General features: G+C 41.2%; 1 protein-coding gene across 1 annotated transcript; it reads right to left on the reverse strand.

The window, feature by feature from the left end:
* On the reverse strand, nucleotides 1-26,260 carry LOC139532121 (sodium- and chloride-dependent GABA transporter ine). The gene is made up of 13 exons (XM_071329306.1): nucleotides 24,886-26,260; nucleotides 23,358-23,492; nucleotides 22,826-23,036; nucleotides 11,554-11,686; nucleotides 11,162-11,296; nucleotides 8,436-8,539; nucleotides 8,164-8,288; nucleotides 7,826-7,938; nucleotides 4,534-4,674; nucleotides 3,853-3,952; nucleotides 3,679-3,779; nucleotides 3,420-3,587; nucleotides 1-1,229 (listed from the first exon to the last, which is right to left on the reverse strand). The coding sequence occupies exons 1-13, from the start codon at nucleotides 25,154-25,156 to the stop codon at nucleotides 1,101-1,103; spliced, it is 1,866 nt and encodes a 621-aa protein (XP_071185407.1). The 5' UTR covers nucleotides 25,157-26,260; the 3' UTR covers nucleotides 1-1,100.
* Nucleotides 26,261-26,590: the final 330 nt, after the last annotated feature.

Below are 26,590 nucleotides of genomic sequence, written 5' to 3' on the forward strand. Positions count from 1 at the left end.
GCGGAGCTGTGGGTCTCCTTGCCCCCTGACCCGCAGCAGCCAAATCAAACATTGTGGCATTTTATTGTAAACAACATATTACATCAGGAATATTTCAAGAAGATGTTCCAAATGCTGCATTTGGTAGATTATTTTATTAACTGCTGTGCTGATCCATAGCTACTGCATCATACTGTACATGATTTATTAATATATAGCCCCACGGTGGTGGTGTCATAATACCCATAAAACCTAGCGGTAAACCGGAAATGGTTCCAATAATTTTACCACCATTCATTTTTCCACAGGGAATTTTAGAAACACTTAAAATAAGGGCTGTGTTTTGTGCAGGATTACTCTGACGTGAAGTTTTGATAACCATGTAAACCTCTCTCGGACAAGGTTACTTTTATCAATATATTCGCAAGTATTACCTCCCCAAAATGAAATGCCTTTTCCGCTATTGGAAAAATGAACGGTGGAAAAACAATTTGAACCATTTCCTTGTTTGACTACTAGGTTTTATGGGTATTATGACTCATACTGTGGTACTCTAGAAATACATGTAATACCTCCTCAGTTGTGTTAACCACAAGGTGCTGCTCAAGTGAAAGCTAACATGCTTGAAGGGCAGAACAACAACATCTATAACTAACAGTTCTCAGACCGTTGTACTTTGGTTATCCATGGCTACATATAAAAAACATCATACCAAAGTTCAGACAGTGCAACATATGGACAGGTTAAGGTCTATTCATCATGTACCAGTACCCACTCATGACCAATTCTGATCTTTCAAAGCAGAGATAGGTAATCTTCTTGGGTCCAGGTCCATTTCTTCTATTTGTTATTACATAATTGACTATAACAGTGTTTTAAAAATATCTGTCATTCACTCCATGAAGGAGAACAACCCACTTCCCCATGAGCAGAAGTCCCAAACAACACCAATAGGAATGTTGTTGGACGGTTTTTGTCACGTCATCCACAGACAGTGTGGTTCCCAGTGCCAATGTGAATCAGGTTTGACATCCTTAGTGAACCTTCACCTGGCTCTCCAAGCCTAGCTTAGTCCCAGAATCGCAGGCTGGTACAGAGGCCATCAGGAGGGAGAGTCAGTATCAGAGGTTTGTCTGAATGTGAGGCTTCTCTGTTTCTCTACCTAAGGAGCTGATGACTGCTATGTTTGGGTATGTGTCTCCTCCCCTCTCGTTCTCCAGTGCATAGGGGGTGATTGACTTTACTAATCTCTGGGGGGAGGAAGACAAGACATTATTAGAAGTCTTTAACAACATATGGATTTGGACTAATTCTGTCCAACAACATTACACCAGAACTAGGCTTGGGCGGTAGACCATATATACCATATACTGGGGCATTTGGAAATAGCCCCAGGATGGTTTTTCAATACCATCAATACCATTGAAACTATTTATTTGAAGTGTTTCGATAAATGTTCATATCTGTAGCTAATTTTTAAGTGAATACCTGCAGTCAACTTGTGCAATACATTAGGAGATAAAGCAGATCGCTTTCTTCGTTTCACCTGTCACATTGTGAAGCTTACCGTAGTTCCCCAGAGCAGTTGAGTCCAGCTGTGTATTGACAGGAGTCCCGTTTTATATTGAAAGTCAGTGTTTTTTAGCTTCAATAGAGTGATCAGGGGCATGCAACTTCAGTTTCCTTCACCGAAAATTAATTAGTGCAACACATTCGGCAGAAAATAGCTTCATTTTCATCAGATGACAACAGAAATGCAACGCTATTTGGCAGGCAGCCACACAAGTAAATGAGCTTACAATGAAAAAGCTGGTATTTTTTGCAAAAAACGATGGATGGCCATCATATTTCTAATGTTTATCATAGAAAGAATGTAGCCAGCTACATTTCCTGTTGTTAATCTTGCGTTTTACCAGAGAAAAGCAGGCTACACCGAAAGTGCTGGAGAAAAGTAGCTACTATGAGAGCAAAATTGCAAGATTATGTTATAATACTGTAATTGCATCAAATGGTTGTTTTATGCAACAGAATAGAGGGTTATTATAACTCTATTGTGTCTGTGTGAACTGAAAGTGGGCCTCTGGGAGATTGAACAATGACATTTACGATGTCTACACAATGAGAACAGTTTTTACAGCAGATACTGTCTGCTGTGAATTATAAGTAACTTTCATACAAATCTTAACCTTGTGACCCATTCCATACATCTGTTGTTTGTCGTGTAGACTAAAGGGGGTGTTTGTCATGTAGACTGAAGGGGGTGTATCTTGGCTATAAATGGCCTTTATACCTTTGTCTCAGGGCTCTCAACGAATCATCTGAGGGTGATTCATTGACCAGCCATTATTATCGTAGAGCACTCAATCGATTCACTTTATATGTGTGTGTTGTATTGACCTGCTCCTGTATTAATAAGTGAATAAAGATTTAGTTTAAGTATAACTCTGACTTGTGTGATAAGTTTGCCTCTCCTCATTTGATAGTAAAGAAATTAACCACCACACTACACATGAGTCAGAGCGCTGTCTGCTGATAGAATGCATTGGTGAATTCTCATCCAAGTGGAGAAGAGCAACTAAAGCACAAAATTAGTCTGATGCCAAGCAGAAATTACAATAACGCATTTTAGATCATGCGTTTACAAAACGCAGCAAGATATTTCTTATGCGTTCTATCTTTTTTTCTGCGTAAATAACACAGAATTCTGCATTAACGCGTCCCCTAAGTTTAACTTGCTAGTTATTCAAGTAAGTGGCTGAATTAATAAGGAGACGGGTCATCATATAGTGTTAGCTTTCTGCCATGTTTGAGAAATCTGTACAGCTTCCACTGCTATCTTGATTTCCTTGAATTTTTTTCTCCTCTCCGTTGTCGACCCATCTGGTCCACCCCTCCTCTTCTCCGAGCAGAGCAGGCAGGCCCATTGCCCTAGCGACTCCAGACTCCACACACTCAGCGTGTACACATGCTTCTCCAGAACCACTACTTGTCTTCCTTCAGACAAGCATTCCTCAAAACTTTGTTCATTTACAAGCGAATGTGAATGAGAGACATTGTGCAAATGTCCAAACTCACCAAAAATTACATTCGGTAGCGCATACCTATATATGTATAATTTTATGAGCTGGATTGCCTGTCTTTGCAATTAGTTTATTTTCGTTTGTGTTTGTTAGCATATTTAGCTAGCAGCTTCCATGGAAATTCTCCATTATTGTGCTAATTCTGCATTCTGGTAATTGACGCCCAATGGGCTTTTTTGCATTTTTTGAGCTGGTAATACCGTAAGTCCCGGGATGAGAGAAGGATGGTATGACAATATGAAAATCTGGATACCGCCCCACCCTATCCAGAACCTCTTGACATGGTTGCTAGGTGTTGTACTAAGGTCAAAATAATGCTATAGGTAGAGAGAGAGAGATTGATGTATAGTAATACAGTACCTCAGTGAAGGAGCCTGGCAGAACCCACAGTGTGTGAAGAGCTCCGAGTGGGATCCAGATGATGGACGCCATAGCGATGACCCAGCCAATCCCCTGAGCCCACGGGGGATACACGTAGTCCTCATAGCGAGCTGGTTTAAACTGGATGATTGTGAACACCAGGATAATCTGTTGCACCAGAGGAGAGAGACAATGTCAACTGTATGGCGATTTATTTGTAGACACTATAGTTCTGTTAGGGTGAATGAGGATGACTCACAGTGATCAGAAGAGGAGCCACAAACATCCAGCACACTCTGAAGAAGATATTAGGCCTATTTCCTGTCATCTCCTTTAAGTTTGCCGAAAGCCTCCTCACACCTGTCAGAATGAATTTATTAATTTCATTCCTGTAATGACTAACACGCATATGTTAGACACACACTGGTCTCACCATAAAGCCCGCAGATGGCCAGCACCTCAAAGAAGGCCAGGAACATGAGAGACACTATGGCCGTGTAGTGGTCCATCAGCTGGAATACATAGATCCCCACCTGGTCAAAGAGAGAGAGTATTTAATACCAGCTGTAAGAAAGAACTAATCTCTCGTGGACAGAACGTTACATCAGTGATGTAACATATGCTAAAATAATCTGGGATGCAACGACTAATGAGTAAAAGTAGTTCCAGTGCTTTGGCATTCCGTCACTGATTATTTAGAAGTATCAGGATTGGGTGAATGTGGTGCTTAAAGTGTGGGTAAGGTTTTCAAGTGGAAAGTTTTTGGATGGAGGAGGGGCTTTGGCTGAGATTTAGCATTTAAAAAGGTGGAGACTAAGCTAGTCTTGTTAGTACCTTTTCTCATACATCTCCACCTAGAAACTAATCAAGCATCTGATGCAATTATATATTAGTTCTGAGTTTCTGAGATTAATAAAGAATTAACCACACTACATTATTAAAATATAACCCTTTTTTGGTTCATCTAACAGTGTACATTTGGGTAGAGTATAATTATATTACCCTAAGTGCACTTTATTACTAGTCTAGTCCACTACTTGTCCTGGATTATTGCTGTGCTGGAGTTGTCTGATGAGTGTACACCTATATGGTCTAGGCGTACACTCCAGGGTACCTGCATGACATGGGGTATCCCCAGCAGAAAGGCAGTGCTGCAGACTGCCAGAACCAGCATCTCCTTGTGTCTCAGGAACTTCATCAGGGGCCCTCCAAACCCATCCATTAGGCTGGTCACCATCACCTCCACCATAGCAAACTGAGAAATATATATACTTTTTAAAGTCATAACATGGTAACATTCCGGCATGGAGATACCAATATAATAACGTATTTTTGCATGTTTATTTTTTGTTCATATACAGTACACACCAGATACAAACATACACATACAAACAACAAATTACAGACGGACACAGACAACGACATCTCATCTGCTCAGATCCACATACTCACAACCCCATCCCTAGTGCCTGCAATATTGTTTGCCACATGGCCTTAAATTGTGCCTATTTGTTTTTCTCAGTCGCACATGCTATTTCAATAAAAAATATTTTGATTTTTCCATTGTGTTAATGATGGCGAATTGATTGATGTCTACATTTTCAGGATACGTTTTTTCAAGTTGAGTGATCAAAAGAGAATTGTCCAGCCCATTGGGTATCTCACTGCACTCCCATATTCCATGTCTGGAAATATGCAGACAGACGGATTACATGTAAATTTACATTGTAATACTTCTGACAGCCAACTTTCTAGCTCCGCCCATAACTTTATTGCATTCCCAGAAAGCATGGATTATTGAGTCCTTGTTAGTTTTACACTTATAATAAAGGCTTTCTTACTGCAACTATCTGGTAACAATGACTTGGCATTTTTTCATCTGTGTCAAAAATACATAATGCACTTCAGTTAGAATCTTGACATTCTCTTCTCATCGTTTAATGGCTGTTTTATGAGGCCATTCGGCAGATGGCGATGAGTCTTGTGACTGTCCTTTCAACCTGGTAGGTAGGACAAACCTAAACAAACTGAAAACCAAGCATCACTATCTGCATGTGAAGGATAGGCTGTCAAGTTATTATAAAGGCACAGACATAATTTCTTTGGGGGTATTATTATTATTTATTTTTTTGCTGCTGGTCCTCACTGTTATTATCTATGCATAGTCACTTTACCCCTACCTACATGTACATATTACTAGGGATGCACGGTATATCGGTGAGCATATCGGAATCGGACGATATTAGCTAAAAATGGCCCGATGTTGGCAAAACCAATGTCAAAGCTGACGTGCATGCCTATATAACGTAGGTTGATGGCGTAATGACACCACAAAAAATACAGCGCCACACAGAACAAATGCAGGAAAATACTAAGCGTACACATCCAACAACTAAACAAGTTCAAGTCGAGCAGTCATTTGAAAGAGTAAGAACATTTCAGTGAGTCAACTCAAAGGCGAAATCCATTAACGCCAAAATAATGGAATTCATTGCCCTTGACAATCAACCGTTCTCTGTCGTGTATGATGTTGGTTTCGCCGACTGGTCGAGCACCTTGAGCCCCGGTACACACTACCAAGTAGGCGCTATTTTTCAGATGTTTCCCTACCGGAGTTAAACAGTATTGTTGAAACGTACATCTATGAGCTACTTGCTATGGGCGTCACTGCTATTAGCTTCATGACTGACATTTTGACCAGCGATGTCAGCTCCATGAGCATGCCGAGTCTGACAGCACAGTGGGTTGACAAGGATTTCGTACTGAGGAAAGCTTAATTGCATGCTCAAGAATGTGCTGGTTCTCATACCGCTACTGCCATTTCAATGGCATTTGAAAACATGTTTGAAACTTGGAAACATGAACACACTCTTAGAGCCATTCGAACAACTGACTCGAGAAATAAGCTCATCAACTGCATATGCAGCAGACATGATACCCTCTGTCATGGAATTCAAACGCCTGCTCAACAAAACTGCAGACACAGACCGTGGGGTTAAAACTTACAAAGTACTTGAGGCTGTGAACAAGCGATTCGGTGGCATTCTCTCTGAGCTTCTTTACTGTGTCGCCACCATGATCGATGCTAGGTACAAGGACCACTACTTTGATGCAGACAAGAAACAGGGTTTACGTGAAATGTTACATACACAGCTGGACAAGATGGAAACGGACACAGTGACAGTGCGCACCAAGGAAGAGAGGCCACGGACAGACAGAGCTGAAACTTCACTGCTTGACATGTATGATGAAATCCTGAAATGACTGAACAACGAAACAGCACAAGTAAGTGAAAGAAATAGGTTTTGGTTATGTTTTACTGGTAATGGCGACATACGTAAATGCCAACAAAATACCTTTTGGTCAGTGTGGTGTGGTGTGTAACCTTTATTTAACTAGGCAAGTCAGTTAAGAACAAATTATTACTTTCAATGACGGCCTAGCAACAGTGGGTTAACTGTCTTGTTCAGGGGCAGAACCTTGTCAGCTCGGGGATTCAATCTTGCAACCTTTTGGTTACTAGTCCAACGCTCTAACCACTAGGCTACCTGCTGCCCCGGTCACGTTCTCTTTGTTTGGCCACATGGTTAAATGATGGTAATTACTATAAATCTATGAATACAATATCCAATAAAATGTATAATCTTCTTTCACAAATGATTCCAGGAACCAAAAATCAATCTTTTTCTACAGCAGTTCCAGTTCCAATAGAAAGTAATGCAATATCAAATCAAATCAAATTATATTTGTCACGTGACGAACACAACCTTACCGTGAAATGCTTACTTACAAGCCATTAACCAACAATGCTGTTAAGAAAAATAAGATTTAAGAAAATATTTACTAAATCAAAATGTAAATAAAAAAAGGAGTAAAATAACAATAGGAGGCTATATACAGGGGTACCGGTACCGAGTCAATGTGTGGGGGTACAGGTTAGCCGAGGTAATTGAGGTAATATGTAGGGATACACCGATATGACATTTTTGGCCGATATCGATATCGATAGCCGATATTTAACATTTTAGCAGCCTTCTAAGCATTCTAGTACAGTTAAATAGTTAACACACACACACATGGACGCAGCGGTCTAAGGCACTGCATCTCAATGCAAGAGTCGTCACTACAGTCCCTCGTTCGAATCCAGGCTGTATCACATCTGGCAGTGATTGGGAGTCCCATAGGTCGGCGCACAATTGTCCCAGCGTCGTCTGGGTTTGGCCGGGGTAGGCCGACATTGTAAATAAGAATTTGTTCTTAACTGACTTGCCTAGTTAAATAAAGGTACAAATTTTATTTAAAAAAAAAAGACAACGTGAGGACAAATGCATCTGTTTCAAGTAGAGAAAAGTGTATTTAGTATCATGTGACAGTGGGTTTAGGTTAGGTAATGTACAGTTAGCTACCTGGCTGTCCAGCCCAAGGCACAGGAGCATGAAGAAGAACAGAATTGCCCACAGCGGAGCCACTGGCATTGTTGCAAAGGCTTGTGGGTAAACAACAAAAACTAGTCCTGGACCTAGATGCAAAATAATTCAGAACACACATGCATTGTTATTATGACTTTGGTGTCTAAACTCTTTTATGGAACGATCTTGGTGAAATTAGTATGCTTTGCCTCAAATACATGCACTTTAACTAGAAATGGTACATTTCCTAAATGAAAATGTGTGGTCTTGCGTCAGCTGTCAGCAAAATGATTTCCCCTCCCTAAATTATCTTTAGTTTGCTTACACAAACTCACCATCTACAGCCAGCTCACTGACAGGTATGTCCTGGAGATGTGACATGTAGCCGAATGCCGAGAAGATGACAAAACCTGCCAGAATACTGGTCAGGGAGTTGGTGATGGAGATAACCAGTGTGTCTCTGTGGGGAAAAAAAGTGTTGTGATGGATGAATCAATCCAGTACGCTGTACGGTGTCCATATTAGGACAGCACCTGCTGAGATGAACCTAATATGGACACCGTAACAATGTGAAAATATATTTGAACTGACTACAAACTCTCCTCACTTTAATATGTTGTTGTTGAAGTTGTTATAGCTGGACATGGCCATGAGGGAGCCAAAGCCTATCCCAATGGAGTTAAAGATCTGAGCTGCAGCGTTGACCCAAACCTGGAACAAAACACAAGGAATTCCGTCTAATATTGTACTGTACCTCCAATAGCACCATAAAACTCATCCACACTGATAGAATGACAATGTTACCCTAACAATCACCCTAGCTGGCAGTTAACCATAACACATCCAAGCTCTTTACCAGCAGCACCCGACCTCGACATGTCTTCACAAAAACTCCTCCCGAACCCCTCTTCTCCTGAAATGATTTAGATCCTTATCTATGGCTTATTTAAAATCAAATCAAAGTTTACTGGAAATGCTTGCGAAATGCTAGTGTTTCTAACTCCAACAGTGCAGTAATACCTAGCAATAAAAAAGCAACACAAATAGTCCCCAAAAATAAAATGTAAATAAAGAAATGTATAAATATCAGAAAAAGCTATGTCTGGAATATATATACTGAACAACAATATAAACGCAACATGCAACAATTTCAAAGATTTTGCTGAGTTACAGTTCAAATAAGGAAATCAGTCAATTGAAATAAATTCATCAGGCCCTAATCTATGGATTTCACATGACTGGGCAGGGGCGCAGCCCAGGCATAGGCCCACCCACTTGGGAGCCAGGCCCACCCACTGGGGACCCAGGCCCAGAAAATCAGAATGAGTGGCCAGGTGTACGGCGTTTCCTCCGACACTTTGGTGCGGCTAGCTTCCGGCTGAAGCGGACATTGTGTCAAGAAACAGTGCAGCTTGGCTGGGTTGTGTTTCGGAGGACGCACAGCTCTCAACCTTCGCCTCTCCCCTAGTCCGTACTGGAGTTGTAGTGATGGGACAAGACTGTAACTACCAATTGGATATGATGAAAAAGGGGGTAAAAAAAATATATACAGTGGGGAGAACAAGTATTTGATACACTGCCGATTTTGCAGGTTTTCCTACTTACAAAGCATGTAGAGGTCTGTCATTTTTATCATAGGTACACTTCAACTGTGAGAGACGGAATCTAAAACAAAAATCCAGAAAATCACATTGTATGATTTTTAAGTAATTAATTTGCATTTTATTGCATGACATAAGTATTTGATCACCTACCAACCAGTAAGAATTCCGGCTCTCACAGACCTGTTAGTTTTTCTTTAAGAAGCCCTCCTGTTCTCCACTCATTACCTGTATTAACTGCACCTGTTTGAACTCGTTACCTGTATAAAAGACACCTGTCCACACACTCAATCAAACAGACTCCAACCTCTCCACAATGGCCAAGACCAGAGAGCTGTGTAAGGACATCAGGGATAAATTGTAGACCTGTACAAGGCTGGGATGGGCTACAGGACAATAGCCAAGCAGCTTGGTGAGAAGGCAACAACTGTTGGCACAATTATTAGAAAATGGAAGAAGTTCAAGATGACGGTCAATCACCCTCGGTCTGGGGCTCCATGCAAGATCTCACCTCGTGGGGCATCAATGATCATGAGGAATGTGAGGGATCAGCCCAGAACTACACGGTAGGACCTGGTCAATGACCTGAAGAGAGCTGGGACCACAGTCTCAAAGAAAACCATTAGTAACACACTACGCCGTCATGGATTAAAATCCTGCAGCGCACGCAAGGTCCCCCTGCTCAAGCCAGCGCATGTCCAGGCCCGTCTGAAGTTTGCCAATGACCATCTGGATGATCCAGAGGAGGAATGGGAGAAGGTCATGTGGTCTGATGAGACAAAAATAGAGCTTTTTGCTCTAAACTCCACTCGCCGTGTTTGGAGGAATAGAAGGATGAGTACAACCCCAAGAACACCATCCCAACCGTGAAGCATGGAGGTGGAAACATCATTCTTTGGGGATGCTTTTCTGCAAAGGGGACAGGACGACTGCACCGTATTGAAGGGAGGATGGATGGGGCCATGTATCGCGAGATCTTGACCAACAACCTCCTTCCCTCAGTAAGAGCATTGAAGATGGGTCGTGGCTGGGTCTTCCAGCATGACAACGACCCGAAACACACAGCCAGGGCAACTAAGGAGTGGCTCCGTAAGAAGCATCTCAAGGTCCTGGAGTGGCCTAGCCAGTCTCCAGACCTGAACCCAATAGAAAATCTTTGGAGGGAGCCGAAAGTCCGTATTGCCCAGCGACAGCCCCGAAACCTGAAGGATCTGGAGAAGGTCTGTATGGAGGAGTGGGCCAAAATCCCTGCTGCAGTGTGTGCAAACCTGGTCAAGAACTACAGGAAACGTATGATCTCTGTAATTGCAAACTAAGGTTTCTGTACCAAATATTCAGTTCTGCTTTTCTGATGTATCAAATACTTATGTCATGCAATAAAATGCAAATTAATTAATTAAAAATCATACAATGTGATTTTCTGGATTTTTGTTTTAGATTCCTTCTCTCACAGTTGAAGTGTACCTATGATAAAAATTACAGACCTCTACATGCTTTGTAAGTAGGAAAACCTGCAAAATTGTCAGTGTATCAAATACTTGTTCTCCCCACTGTATAATAAAAAAGGGAAAAGGTATTTTTTTAAGTTTCTCAAAAACAAATGAAATCGAGAGAAAAAATATTCTGGACCCTTCTATAACATATCATTTACATCAAAAAGAGAGATTTGGTTGTAAAAAAGCAAACTTTGCCTTTAAGGTTAGGGATCGGGTCTGTACCTCCGTCCTCTTACCTCCAACTCCAGGAGTTTCTCCCAGTTTGGTATGATGAAAAAGCGGATGCCTTCCATAGCTCCTGGGAGCTGGACATTGTTAATCAACAGAGCTAACAGGATGACATATGGGAAGAGAGCCGTGAAGTATACCACCTGGAGGAGACACACACAAACAGTAGTATAAATATGATATTATAAAATGTTCACAATGGCCAAAAATCAACAAAAACGTGGACTAACTCTGAATCAATGTAAAAGAGCCAAATGTTATGTCGACGTAAGAGTAAAAAATTACTGAACAGAGATAAGAACATTTTCTCACTCCTCTTTTTTTACTTGGAAAGCATATCATAGAACTAGTCCTGATCTCTCTCTCTGTCAGCATGTCTATCTGTCTCTCTCTCTTTTACCTTCCCTGTTGACTTGACCCCCTTGAAGATGCAGAAGTAGAGGAGGATCCAGGCCAAAAGGAGCAGGAGAAAGAGTTCCCATCGCAGCACCCCGCTCTCCTCCACTCCCCCTGTCCGCTCCAGCATCCTATAACTACAACACAATTGCTTTATTTTTTGCTGTCATAGTACCCAAGGCTGCCAGCTCACTCCCTGCAGATCTCCCCGCAAGCATCCCGGGGCTTCAAACCGGCAACCCTCCAGCTCCCAGTCTGTTTCTTTAACCTCAAGCCTTCCGCCACACCCATAACACACACAGAGACACAAACAACGGCTCTGATGCCAATAATCTAAGTTATATTGATCACAAAACTGCTGCTCAGCCATAAACATTTCCCCTGATTCAGGTTGGATTGTTTATTTGAGTAATAATGACCTTTAACTTGATTATTAAGTGATCCCCCCCCCCCCCCCCCAAATTAATAAAAAATGAAAAGCTGAAATGTCTAGAGTCAATAAGTATTCAACCCTTTGTTATGGCAAGCCTAAATAAGTTCAGGAGTACACATTTGCTGTCTATGTGCATTAATAATGTCTGTGTACCATAATAGTGTTGAACATGATTTTTGAATGACTTCCTAATCTCTGTACCCAACACATACAATTAGCTGTAAGGTCCCTCAGTAGAGCAGTACATTTAAAACACAGATTCAACCACAAAGACCAGGGCGGTTTTACAATGCCTCGTAAAGAAGGGCATCTATTGTTAGATGTGTAAAAATAAAAAAGCAGACACTGAATATCCCTTTGAACAAGTTATTAATCACACATTGGATGGTGTATCAATACACCCTGTCACTACAAAGATACAGGTGTCCTTCCTAGCTCAGTTGCCGGAGAAGGAAGGAAACCGCTCAGGGATTTCACCATGAGGCCAATGAGAATTTTAAAACAGTTACAGAGTTTAATGGCTGTGATAGGAGAAAACTGAGGATGGATCAACAACATTGTAGATACTCCACAAAACTAACCTAAATGACAGAGTGAAAAGAAGGAAGCATGTGCAGAAGAAAAATATTCCCATGCATCCTGCTTGCAACAAGGCAAGTAAAACTGAAAAAAATGTGGCACAGAAATGAACTTTATGTCCTGAATACAAAGTGTTATGTTTGTGGCAAATCCAACACAACACATCACTGAGTACCATTCTTCATATTTTCAAGCATGGTGGTGCCTGCATCATGTCATGGGTATGCTTGTCATCGTCAAGTACTAGGGAGTTTTTTAAATAAAAAGAAACGGAATAGAGCTAAGCACAGGCAAAATCCTAGAGGAAAACCTGGTTCAGTCTGCTTTACAATTGACACTGGGAGAGAAATTTACCATTCAGGAGGACAATAACCTAAAACACATGGCCAAATATACACTGGAGTTGCAAACCAAGATTACATTGAATGTTCCTTAGTGGCCTAGTTACAGTTCTTACTTAAATGGGCATGAAAAACTATGTCAAGATTTGAAAATGGCTGTCTAGCAATGATCAATAACCAACTTGCGTGAAAAGCAGAGTGTGCAAAGTTGTCATCAAGGCAAATGGTGGCTACTTTGAAGAATATCAAATATAAAATATATTTTGATTTATTTAATACTTTTTTTGGTTACTACATGATTCCATGTGTGTTATTTCATAGTTGTGATGTCTTCACTATTATTCTACAATGTAGAAAATAGTAAAAATAAAGAAAAACCCTTGAATGAGTAGGTGTGTCCAAACTTTTGACTGGTACTGTATATGTTGTGGTCAATGAAGGGTAGATGGGAACTAGGAATATAGAAAGTTACTGAGAGTAGAAGCTTCATATTCTGTTCCATGTTTCTGAGGAGAGAGGTGAAACGCCATTGTTATTCTCTGATAAGGCAGGTCGGCTGCAGAACTAGGGAGTAAAGAATGAGACCAGAGAGGCCCACCACAATTTTTATGTTTTTATTTTTTATTTCACCTTTATTTAACCAGGTAAGCTAGTTGAGAACAAGTTCTCATTTACAACTGCGACCTGGCCAAGATAAAGCAAATTACTCTCCTACTGCAGTACTATCTGACACATACACTTCCAAACCCACAAAGGTTTTAGTAACAGGCAGCGCAATGACGACACCAGTGAGAGGAACCAATTAAATTCCTGCCTAGCAACAGAGATGTATTGGTTGTCTAGATGTGTAAGGAGTTGACAACGCCTATTAGAACGCCTATTACAATCTGGAATTAAAATAGATTTTTGGGGGTTTGTATCATTCGATTTACACAACATGCCTACCACTTTGAAGATGCAAAATATTTTTTTGTGTGGACAAACAAGAAATAAGAAAAAAACAGAAAACTTAAGTGTGCATAACTATTCACCCCCCCCCCCAAAATCAATACTTTGTAGAGCCACCTTTTGCAGCAATTACAGCTGTAAATCTCTTGGGGTATGTCTCTATAAGCTTGGCACATCTAGCCACTAGGATTTTTGCCCATTCTTCAAGGCAAAACTGCTTCAGTTCCTTCAAGTTGGATGGGTTCCGCTGGTGTACAGCAATCTTTAAGTCATACCACAGATTCTCAATTGGATTGAGGTCTGGGCTTTGACTAGGCCATTCCAAGACATTTAAATGTTTCCCCTTAAACCACTCAAGTGTTGCTTTAGCAGTATGCTTAGGGTCATTGTCCTGCTGGAAGGTGAACCTCCGTACCAGTCTCAAATCCCTGGAAGACTGAAACAGGTTTCCTCAATAATTTCCCTGTATATAGCGCCATCCATCATTCCTTCAATTCTGACCAGTTTCCCAGTCCCTGCTGATGAAAAACATGCCCACAGCATGATGCTGCCACCATCATGCTTCACGGTGGGGATGGTTTTCTTGGGGTGATGAGAGGTGTTGGGTTTACGCCAGACATAGCATTTTCCTTGATGGCCAAAAAGCTACATTTTAGTCTGACCAGAGTATCTTTTTCCATATGTTTGGGTAGTCTCCCATATGCCTTTTGGCGAACACCAAACGTGTTTGCTTATTTTTTTCTTTAAGCAATGACTTTTTTCTGGCCACTCTTCCGTAAAGCCCAGCCCTGTGGAGTGTACAACTTAAAGTGCTCTTATGGACAGATACTCCAATCTCCACTGTGGAGCTTTGCAGCTCCTTCAGGGTTATCTTTGGTCTCTTTGTTGCCTCTCTGATTAATGCCCTCCACGCCTGGTCCGTGGGTTTTGGTGGGCGGCCCTCTCTTGGCAGGTTTGTTGTGGTGCCATATTCTTTCCATTTTTTAATAATGGATTTAACTGTGCTCCGTGGGATGTTCAAAGTTTCATTTGTTTGTTTTTAACCCAACCCTGATCTGTACTTCTCCACAACTTTGTCCCTGACCTATTTGGAGAGCTCCTTGGTCTTCATGGTGCCGCTTGCTTGGTGGTGCCCCTTGCTTAGTGGTGTTGCAGACTCTGGGGCCTTTCAGAACAGGTGTATCTATACTGAAATCATGTGACAGATCATGTGACACTTAGATTGCACACAGGTAGACTTTATTTAACTAATTATGTGACTTCTGAAGGTAATTGGTTGCACCAGATCTTATTTAGGGGCTTCATAGCAAAGGGGGTGAATACGTATGCATGCACCACTTTTCATTTATTTATTTTCCCCTTTTTTTTTTCTTTTTTTTTCACCTCACCTATTTGGATTATTTTTTGTATGTACATTACATGAAATCCAAATAAAAATCTATTTAAATTACAGTTTGTGATGCAACAAAATAGGGAAAATGCAAAAGGGGATGAATACTTTTGCAAAGTACTGTATGTGCTTGTGTAATCATGCATGGCCTTTGCAGCTGTATGACCCTGTGGGTGAATAAACTTGGTTTGAGCTTTTTCTAGTTGTCCGTTTGAGTTTTTACTCAGTTTGTTCAGAACCTAACAGTTGGCGTAGTCAGCACGATTCACCACGATTTATAGTTGAACTGAGGCCAAATCAGTGGAACAGGAGGTAGGCAAAGTTCCTACACCTGTTACTACTCGTTCTAACATCTTGGGGAGACGAGAGTCGTAGGCTGAAAGCAAATTAAAGGATACGGACCTGAAAGCCTGAGTTTATTCAGTAGGCCCACTGTAAAGGGTTTAGCCCCCTAATAGGTTAGACTAGGCATTGCGGGAACTGCGTGCCTAGGAAGGTTTAGCCCCTAATACTGTAGGTTAGACTGGAGATATGCGGGCACTATGTGTTTAGGAGGAATTAGGTTAGATTAGAGGTTGGAGTCTGTTTAAGTGTCTGTAGTCTATGTGGTATTCGGAGAAATTAGCACATCCATATGTTTGGTTGTAGAAAAGTAGTCCATGCCGAAAGTCTCTGTCGTTTGGTAATACCTGATAAATGAATACCCGGAGTGGGGTAGAGGCGATTTCTGGCATTAGTGTCTGTCAAGGATGAGACTGTCAGTATGATGACTGTACAAGAACCGTGGCATTAAGAAGTTATTAGAACCGATTGTGTTAATAGTGGGCGTGTAATAGAGCCGTGAGTGAAGAAATCTAAAACACCCTATACACCGCCAAGAGAGGTGCAGAAATAACCACCATTGAAATGGCATCCATGGTGTCTCACACTCCCGTAAAAGGGGGAATAGAAGAGGAAAACTTTAGCAAAGCCATGGATCCCCTAAAAGAAGCTCACAAACAACCAACCAATTCGGCTCGAGTATGGGAAAATTTTGCAAATTGGATAAAATTGGTCATAATTTCCATGTTGATGGAAAATTCCTATCAGATAAAGAAATCAGAGATGCTGTTGTGGAATGGCACAATGGCATCAATGACAAATCGCAAGCTCAATAAACAAGCGTTTTGATGTTGGCGTTTTATCAACAGAAAAGTAGAACTGATAAAGCTCAAAATAAAGATATGCAGGGTCATATGCAGGGACATAGTTGTCCTGGACTGGATCATAGATCCAAGGGACCCTGGAAACCATAGAGAGGTGCGCCCGGTTCGTACTCATGCATTTGTGATGACTTATGACCCGGGCTGATACTCCCAGAGGGAGGGAACCCCATACTGCCAGATAGCCAACCTATAACATGACTCCAAATTAAACACCAACACCAGCCGCTCAGTATTGTTGAAATGCTTAGCATAATGAAAGAAGCACCTGTCCCGGTTAAAGAGGGTCAGGAATTTATCAGTTTCCTAAGGAATCAGGGCCGAATTTTTGGATTCCACGCTGGTGATTATGATCATGTTGTCCGTTCCCTATTGCCAAGAGCAATGTTGGCACAATTAGTCGGAAACTACCCTGCTCCCGCCTGGTCGTCCGCTTGTGTAGCATGTGACCAAGCAACCTTGCAAGAACAAATGTAATTATTTGTGACAGATATTGGAAATATTTTGTTTCCGCCCTGACCTTAGCAAAATTAGTAGATGCACTCAGAGTCAAAATGAGGGGGTACGTTAGTACGTTGATAGGATGGAAGACGCGTTGCGAACTAATCTGGCACTAGCAGATCATTTTAATGAAGATGCGGGAATTTGTACCTCCGCTTTGATGGCAGGGTTGAAACCCACAGCCAAAACTGGTATTGCAGGGGTGGTGGGCCAACACTCCACATGGTGGAGATAGTTCAAGCCGCATTGAGAGTGGAATCTAATTCCGCTCACTTAGCAGTGCGTGTAGTCGCTGCTAAACATACTCTTGAACTCATTACCGGTGCCTAGGGTAAGAAAAATTAAATCAAGCGGAGAGGTAAATCTGACAACAAATACATTCTGCAGCGAAAAGCCACCGATGCGGTGCATTTGGCCATTGGGTGAGAGACTGTACAGTGGTGTCTGAGCACTCTGTGCCGGCTCATTGCGGCTGTGCAGACATTTTATTCACTGACTAGTGAGCAACACAACAAGCTTTTTAACAAAAAAACGCCATTTGGGTTGCGCGTTATGTTCAGAAAACTACAGCCCCGTTCCTTCGCCGAAAATTCCAAAAAGTATCTGTAATGTTCGTAGAAACATGTCAAATGTTTTTTATAATCAATCCTCAGGTTGTTTTTAACATACATAATCGATAATATTTCAACCGGACCGTAACCTATTCAATTAAAGAGAGAAAGAAAATGGACAGCTACCCCTCTCGCGCGCAGGAACTAATCAAAGGACACCTGACTAGTTTTGAAAAATCTCGCTAATTTTTCAAAATAAAAGCCTGAAACTATGTCTAAAGCCTGGTCACAGCCTGAGGAAGCCATTGGAAAAGGAACCTGGTTGTTACCCCTTTAAATGGAAGAAAGACGGGAAATGAAACACATATAAAAATAAATCACTTCCGGGTTAGATTTCCTCAGATTTTCGCCTGCAAAATAGGTTTTATTATACTCACAGACAATATTTTGACAGTTTTGGAAACTTTGGAGTGTTTTCTATCCTAATCTGTAAATTATATGCATATTCTACGATCTGGACCTGAGAAATAGTCCGTTTACCTTGGGAACGTTATTTAAAAAATAAATAAAAATCTGACCCCTAGCGTCAAGAAGTTAAACTGCCAGCTACTCAGGCCCAGAAGCTAGGATATGCATATAATTAGTAGATTTGGATAGAAAACGCTCTAAAGTTTCCAAAACTGTTAAGATAATGTCTGTGAGTATAACAGAACTGATATGGCAGGCAAAAACCTGAGGAAATCCATCCAGGAAGTACTATTATTTTGAAAGGCTGTTTTTCCATTGAAAGCCTATCCACCATACAAAGACTTAGGACCCAGTTCGCGATCTCTTTGGCTTCCTCTACACGTGGCCAGTCTTTAGGCATTGTTTCAGGCTTTTACTCTGAAAAATGAGGGAGATACAGCACTTTCAATGAGAGGACAGTGGAAATTTCCAGACATGAGTCGAGCGTGTGATCGGGAGCACGCCTTTCTTGTTTCTCCTTTTCTATTGACGAAGCTTTTGTCCAGTTGAAATATTATTGATTATTTATGATTGATTTTAAACATAGTTTGACATGTTTCTACGAACTTTTATTGTACTATTTTGACTTTTCGTCTGGATGTTGAGAGCGCGCATTGTGCTTTTGGATTACTGAACTAAACGCACCAACAAAACTGAGGTTTTTGGACATAAAGAGCGACATTATCGAACAAAACAAACATTTATTGTCTAACATGGAGACATGGGAGTGCCACCAGATGAAGATCATCAAAGGTAAGTGATTCATTTTAACGCTATTTCTGACTTTTGTGACACCGCTCCTTGGTTGGAAAATGGCTGTATGGTTTTCTGTGGCTAGGCGCTGACCTAACATAATCGTGTGGTGTGCTTTCGCCGTAAAGCCTTTTGGAAATCTGACACAGCGGTTGCATTAAGGAGAAGTTTATCTTTAATCCTATGTATAAAACTTGTATTTTTCGTCAATGTTTATGATGAGTATTTCTGTAATTTGATGTGGCTCTCTGAAATTTCACCAGATGTTTGTTTGAGACAATGATTACTGTACATAACGCGCCAATTTCAACTGAGGTTTTTGGACATAAAGATGAACTTTATCGAACAAAAAACACATTTATTGTGTAACATGAAGTCCTGTGAGTGCCATCTGATGAAGATCAAAGGTTAGTGATTCATTTAATCGCTATTTCTGACTTTTGTGAGCCCTCTCCTTGGCTGGAAAATGGCTGTATGGTTTTCTTTGACTAGGCGCTGACCTAACATAATCGCGTGGTGTGCTTTCACCGTAAAGCCTTTTTGAAATCGGACACTGTGGTTGGATTTACAAGAAGTTTATCTTTAAAATGGTGTGTAATACTTGTATGTTTGAGGAATTTTCATTATGAGTTGTTTTGAATTGTGGCGCCCTGCAATTTCACTGGCTGTTGTCGAGGTAGGACACTACCGTCCCACTGATACCAGAGAGGTTAAACAGACAGCTCGGTACCTTCAGCTTGTCAACCACTTACAAAAACAAGGAATGAGGAAGTCAATCTCTCTTCCACTTTGAGCCTTGAGAGATTTACATACATGCCATTAATGTTAGCTCTCCATTTACTTTTAAGGGCCAGCTGTGCTGCCATGTTGCCATGTTCTGAGCCAACTGCAATTTTCCCAAGTCCCTCTTTATGGCACCTGACCACACGACTGAACAGTAGTCCAGGTGCGACAAAACTAGGGCCTGTAGGACCTGCCCTGTTGGTCCTATGAAGGCAGAGCAATGCTTTATTATGGACAGACTTCTCCCCATTTTAGCTACTGTTGTATCAATATGTTTTGATCCTGACAGTTTACAATCCAGAGTTACTCCAAGCAGTTTAGTCACCTCAACTTGCTACAGTTCCACAGTATTGTCACAACTTCCGCCGAAGTTGATCCCTCTCCTTGTTCGGGCGGCGTTCGGCGGTCGAAGTCACCGACCTTCTAGCCATCGCTGATCCTCTTTTAATTTTCCTTTGGTTTTGTCTTGTCTTCCATCACACATGGTTCCAATCCCATCAATTACATGTTGTGTATTTAACCCTCTGTTCTCCCTCATGTCCTTGTCGGTGATTGTTTATTGTAAGTGCTTGTGCACGGCTGTCCTGGTGTGCGTTGGGTTATGTACCCATTTATTTTTATTATTCTGTTTTCCGGTGGGTTTTTGTTAATAAACTGCGCCGTTGGAAACAGTTATTTCTCTCCTGCGTCTGACTTCTCTGCCGCCATTTCGCACCCCTTACAAGTATTCATTACTAGATGTAGTTGAGGTTTAGGGTTTAGTGAATGATTTGTCCCAAATACATATATGGCTACCCTGGGGAATTCCTGCTTCTACCTGTATTATGTTTGAGAGGCTTCCATTATAGACCACCCTGTGTGTTCTGTTAGACAAGTAACTCTTTATCCATATTATAGCAGGGGGTGTAAAGCCATAACACATATGTTTTTCCAGCAGCAGACTTTGATCGAGAATGTCAAAAGCTGCACTGAAGTCAAGACAGCCCCCACAATCATTGTATCATCAATTTCTCTCAGCCAATCATTAATCATTTGTGTAAGTGCCGTGCTTGTTGAGTGTCCTTCCCTATATGCATGCTGAAAGTCTGTCAATTTGTTTACTGTGAAATAGCATTGTATCTGGTCAAACACAATTTTTCCAGAAGTTTACTAAGGGTTGGTAACAGGCTGATTGGTTGGCTATTTGAGCCAATAAAGGGGGCTTTACCATTCTTGGGTAGCGGAATGACTTTAGCTTCTCTCCAGGCCTGAGGGTATACACTTACTAGTAGGATTAAATTGAAGATGTGGCAGATAGGAGTGGGAATATCGTCCGCTATTATCCTCAGTAATTTTCCATTCAGGTTGTCAGACCCCGGTGGCTTGTCATTGTTGATAGACAACAATACTTTTTTCACCTCTTCCACACTGACTTTACGGAATTCAAAAGTAACATTTTTGTCTTTCATAATTTGGTCAGATATACTTGGATGTGTAGTGTCAGCGTTTGTTGCTGGCATGTCATCCCTAAGTTAGTTTATCTTTCCAATTAAAAAGTCATTAAAGTAGTTGGCAATATCAGTGGGTTTTGTTATAAATGAGCCTTCTGATTCAATGAATGACGGAGCCGAGTTGGCTTTTTTCCCCAAAATGTCCTTTAAGGTGCTCCAAAGCTTGTTACTATCGTTCTTTATATCATTTATCTTTGTTTCATAGTAATAGTTTATTTTTATTTCGCTTAGTCAGATGATTTTTTCATTTGCAGTACGTTTGCCAATCAGTTGGGCTGCCAGACTTATTTGCCATACCTTTTGCCTCATCCCTCTCTACCATACAATTTTTCAATTCCTCATCAATCCAAGGGGATTTAACAGTTTTTACAGTTATTTTCTTAATGGGTGTATGCTTATTAGTAACTGGAATAAACATCAATGTGCAAGCGCAGCGTCTGGTTGCTCCTCATTACACACCACAGACCAGCAAATATTCTTTACATCATCAACATATGAATCACTACAAAACTTCTTCTACGACCTCTTATATTAGGCCCAGCCTTTTAGAACTTTGGTTTTCCTAGAAATGGCTATTATATTGTGATCACTACATCCTATGGATTTGGATACTGCTTTAAAGCAAATTGTATTTCTGCAGCGTTAGTAAAGATGTGATCAATACATGTTGATGATTTCATTCCTGTGCTGTTTGTAAATACCCTGGTAGGTTGACTGACAACCTGAACCATGTTGCAGGCACTGGTTACAGTTAGCATTTTTTTCTTGAGTGGGCAGCTTGATGAGAGCCAGTCAATATTTAAATCACCCAGAAAATATACTTCTCTGTATTTCTGTTTTTTTTTTTGTAATAAATGTGAAAACATTTTTTTAAACTTGTTTTCGCTTTGTCATTATGGGGTAATGTGTGTAGATTGACAAGGAACATTTGTTATTTAATCAATTTTAGAATTAGGCTGTAACGTAACAAAATGTGGAAAAAGTCAAAGGATCTGAATACTTTCCGAATGCACTGTATATAACCACAGTTTTGTTGATACGTAATGGAGCTACTCACTCCCCATGCATCCTATTGGTAAGCGCATGCGCCTCATGCATCTTTCCCACTCACCATTATTTACGATTCATTCATGATTATCTGTAGTCCACATTCATGTAGAAGTGTTCAACAACATATTCTTATATACAATAAAAGTGGGGCACAACATAATTCCGAAACACAACCAAAACAAACTGCAAATGCATCCAACAAGTTTGTAGTCACAAGTTTGATGTAGTCATTGCATGCTAGGAATATAGGACCAAGTGCTAAACTTTTGACTAAACTTTTATACGCTATAAATGAATTTGTCCAAATACTCACAACACCTTCAAATGAGGGGACTAGATACATCAAGCCGGGCGGCAGGTAGCCTACTGGTTAGAGCATTGGACTAGTAACCGAAAGGATCGAATCCCTGAGATAAGGTAAAAATCTGTTGTTCTGCCTCTGAACAAGGCAGTTAACTCACTGTTCCTAGGCCGTCATTGAAAATAAGAATTTGTTCTTAACTGACTTGCCTAGTTAAATCAAAGGTTTAAAAAAAGTGCATTCACTTGTAAACGGTAAAACAGGCGTATGAACATACCTTCAAATAAAAGGTGACATTCTGTACTGTCGCATCATTCAGTATACAACATTTGATCTAAAATGCTAGAGTATAGAGCCAAATGAACAGTTTTAGCTTCACTGTCCAAATAAATACAGTACATAGGGGAGTATGGCTCTGGGCTAGCCCACATTGAGAGTGAGACCTACTTGAAGAACTGCTGGCTGGCGGTGGAGGAGTGTGAGCTGGTGTTCGGGTTTATGTGATCGGTGCAGTTGGGGGTGTTCCATGTGTTGTTGCAGCTCTGCCAGGGCAGCGGGCTCTGGAAGGAGCTGAACAGGTAGTACAGACCCCATGTGATGATGATGTTGTAGTAAGTACACATGATGAAGGAGATGGCCACGGTCGCCAGGCCCACTCCTAAGGGACGGGCAAATAACATTGTCACTTTTGTCATTTACAACTTACATGAATCTTAAAATACTTAGTTAGTTACAACCTTATGCATAGACTAGAGTTATAACTGAACTGCAGGGACGAGGAAAGCCTGGTTTAGCCTTTGCTCCAGTTGTGAGTCAGCAAAATGTTTATGACCCTGTTGGACACCAGCGCCATTTCATAGGTTTAAGTTTGACTGACGGTTTTAGTTTGACTATGCCATTTTTAGTTTGACTATGTAAAAACTCGACACTAAAATGATGCTCCAGTAGAGGGGGGGACAGATAACGTATGCTTCAGTACCTTTGAGCAGCGGGCAGGCTTTAGCCAGGGCATGAACAGGCCCTCTTCTCATGTACTGTCCCAGAATCAGCTCCATGTAGAGCAGAGGAATTCCCATCACCAGCAGCATCAGCAGGTAGGGAACCAGGAATGCACCTGACCAGGACATAAAGCAGCAATATATCAGCAACACAATAACTTTAGTGGGACTGAAGTATGTTTCTTGAAATTGCCTAGAGAGAGAGGATTGACAGTAACTCAGTCCAAGTGGGACTGAAGTATGTTTCTTGAAATTGCCTACAGGGAGAGGATTGAGGTTGCTTATTTAAATAAATAAAAATTACCCCCTTTTTCATGATATCCAATTGCTCCCCAACGGGCTCGGGAGAGGCGATGGTTGAGTCATCTGTCCTCCAAAACATGACCTGCCAAGCTGTGCTTCTTAACACCCACTCGCTTAACCCAGAAGCCAGCTGCACCAATGTGTCGGAGGAAACAACATTCAACTGAACACCGAAGTCAGCTTACAGGCACCCGGCCCACCACATGGAGTTGCTAGAGCGTGATGAGCCAAGTAAAGCCCCCCAGCCAAACCCTACCCTAACCCGGATGACGCTGAGCCAATTGTGCACCACCCTATGGGACTCACAGTCACGGCCGGTTGTAACACAGCCTGGGATCAAACCCCAGGCTGAAGTGATGCCGCAACACTGCAATGCAGTGCTTTAGACCGCTGCGCCACTTGGGAGGCCATATTATTTTATTTTAAACTAAAATTTGAACACATACCCTTCTCATCATTGAAAACAGGGAGACATGGAAATGTTTTGACTAGCGTGTCAACGTGCTCCCAAGTTATATTTTCACAGCAAGTTTAACAATGCCATGCGTTGGTGAGTCAGTGGTGCATATCTGACCTGGTCTAATCTTTAATAAAGTCATTCACCCCCCCAGCCAAACTCATTGCCTCTCACGTGCAGAATGAACTGTGCTTTATTAACTTCCAGACGAGGAGTTAGGTTGTGTTTTGTAGCTGTGTAAAGAAAGGATTGCTTGTTAGGTTCTCAGGGTTCAAGGTCATTTTAATTGAAACATTACATGTTGTTGTTATGACATTCTGAATTAATTCTGATCATTGGACAAAATATAATACCTGGTAAAATTCTTAATTCTCTCTCCATGATAACTACAACTCAATAAAATCGTATTCATAACCAATGACAGTGACAAGTGGCATGTCATTGTGGAATTATTCAAGTATCTCTCTATAAAATGTGGTGGATCATCATCTTATGTCATAGCACAAAACTCTACTCTAAGATGATGCTTTCCTCGACAGTACTAACCATTAATATCACCCTGACATTTTCTATCAACATGACAACAGAAAACATGCTATCATATACCCAGACAAATGTAAAACTTTCATTCACAAACATATGTATTCTCAACAATATAAATTAATAAGGTGACGTAAGTCTGGTTATGCTATATAGTCATTGGATTTTAGTCTTCTATCAGGGCTGACTCATCAGAAATTTCCTCTCACCTCCTCCACTCCTGTAGCACAGATAAGGGAACCGCCATATGTTCCCCAGCCCCACAGCACAGCCGATCCCAGCCAGGGTGAATTCTATCTGCCTGTTCCATGTGGGCCTGCCTGGCTCCTGATCCATCTTGCCTTGGTTCAGCTCCATCTCCAAGGTTGGGTCTTTCTGTCTGTGTCTTCTCTGTGACTTGACTGACTGGGCCCAAACGTCATGGGAGGCTTGGTTTGAAATAAATGAAAGACAGTCACATAATCGTCTTTTATGACTCATTAATGATTACCTGAGTGCAAAGGAACTACTGTAAGGTAAAACGCATATTTCCCAAAGTTTCCCAGCAGTGCCATTCAAATAGTTCAACATACCAAGTGAATTTCCACTGAGAACATTGTGAGTGTACATATTGTATAAAGAAACTCCCGTTTTAGGAAGCTAATTTGAATAATTGTGGGTCAGTGTGTACTAGTGTTTTAGAAGGTACCATGAAATGCAGTCCAAACATGTTGTGACATTCTGCTAAACATTGTAGTACACATGGAACCAAGAGGCTTTGTCATTTTATATTTATAGTTCAGATATGATATAACTCTACTAGAGTGGTAATAGTAAGCCTATGATATTAAGCTATACAAGAATGCAAGCTTGTCCTTCAAAAAGTCCATTACTGGGGTCGTTGCTGGGATCGTTGGTCGGGCAATTTGTTTCTGATAACCATATTGTTTACTGCAGTTTTCTTTGATAACAAATGTCAACAGGGCAGGCAAAGGTTAACCAGGACTCTGCTTTTCATGTGTCATTATTATGCAAGCTGTCAACATATCTCTATAGCCTACACATAACAGCCTACAGTGCAATCGGAAAATATTCAGACCCTTTGACTTCTTCCACATTTTGTTACGTTACAGCCTTATTCTAAAATTGATTAAATTATATATTTTCCTCCTCATCAATCTACACACAATACCCCATAATGACAAAGCAAAAACAGGTTTAGACATTTTTGCAAATTCATTAAAAATAATAAATTGAAGTAACTTATTTACATAAGCATTCAGACCCTTTGCTATGAGACTCGAAATTGAGCTCAGGTGCATCTTGTTTCCATTGATCATCCTTGAGATGTTTCTACAAGTTGATTGGAGTCCACCTGTGGTAAATTCAATTGACTGTACATGATTTGGAAAGGTACACACCTGTCTATATAAGGTCCAATAGTTGACGGTGCATGTCAGAGCATCAACAAAGCCATGAGGGCGAAGGAATTGTCCGTGGAGCTCTGAGACAGGATTGTATCAAGGCACAGATCTGGGGAAGTGGTAGCAAAACACTTCTGCAGCATTGACGGTCCCCAAGAAACCAGTGGCCTCCATCATTCTTAAATGGAAGAAGTTTGGGACCACCAAGACTTCCTAGAGCTGGGCAATCAGGGGAGAAGGACCTTGGTCAGGGAGGTGACCGAGAAGCCGATGGTCACTCTGACAGAGCTCCAGAGTTCCTCTGTGGAGATGGGAGTTCTGCAGCACTCCATGAATTAGGCCTTTATGGTAGAGTGGCCAGACAGAAGCCACTCCTCAGTAAAAGGCACATGACAGCCCGCTAGGAATTTGCCAAAAGGCATCTAAAGGACTCTCAGACCATGAGAAACAAGATTCTCTGGTCTGATGAAACCAAGATTGAACTTTTTAGCCTGAATGACATGCGTCACGT

Source organism: Salvelinus alpinus, chromosome 1, assembly GCF_045679555.1.
Source record: "Salvelinus alpinus chromosome 1, SLU_Salpinus.1, whole genome shotgun sequence".
Classification (NCBI taxonomy): Eukaryota; Metazoa; Chordata; class Actinopteri; order Salmoniformes; family Salmonidae; genus Salvelinus; species Salvelinus alpinus.

What these genes read in the sequence shown, in the direction of transcription:
- LOC139532121 (XM_071329306.1), bottom strand. Translation starts at nt 25,156, where the DNA reads ATGAGTCATAAAAGACGATTATGTGACTGTCTTTCATTTATTTCAAAC. An exon ending in TGGCTCCTCTTCTGATCACT is followed by an intron (nt 3,588 to 3,678) that starts GTGAGTCATCCT and finishes CTGGTGCAACAG; the next exon opens with ATTATCCTGGTGTTCACAAT. An exon ending in TGCCAGGCTCCTTCACTGAG is followed by an intron (nt 1,230 to 3,419) that starts GTACTGTATTAC and finishes TCCTCCCCCCAG; the next exon opens with AGATTAGTAAAGTCAATCAC.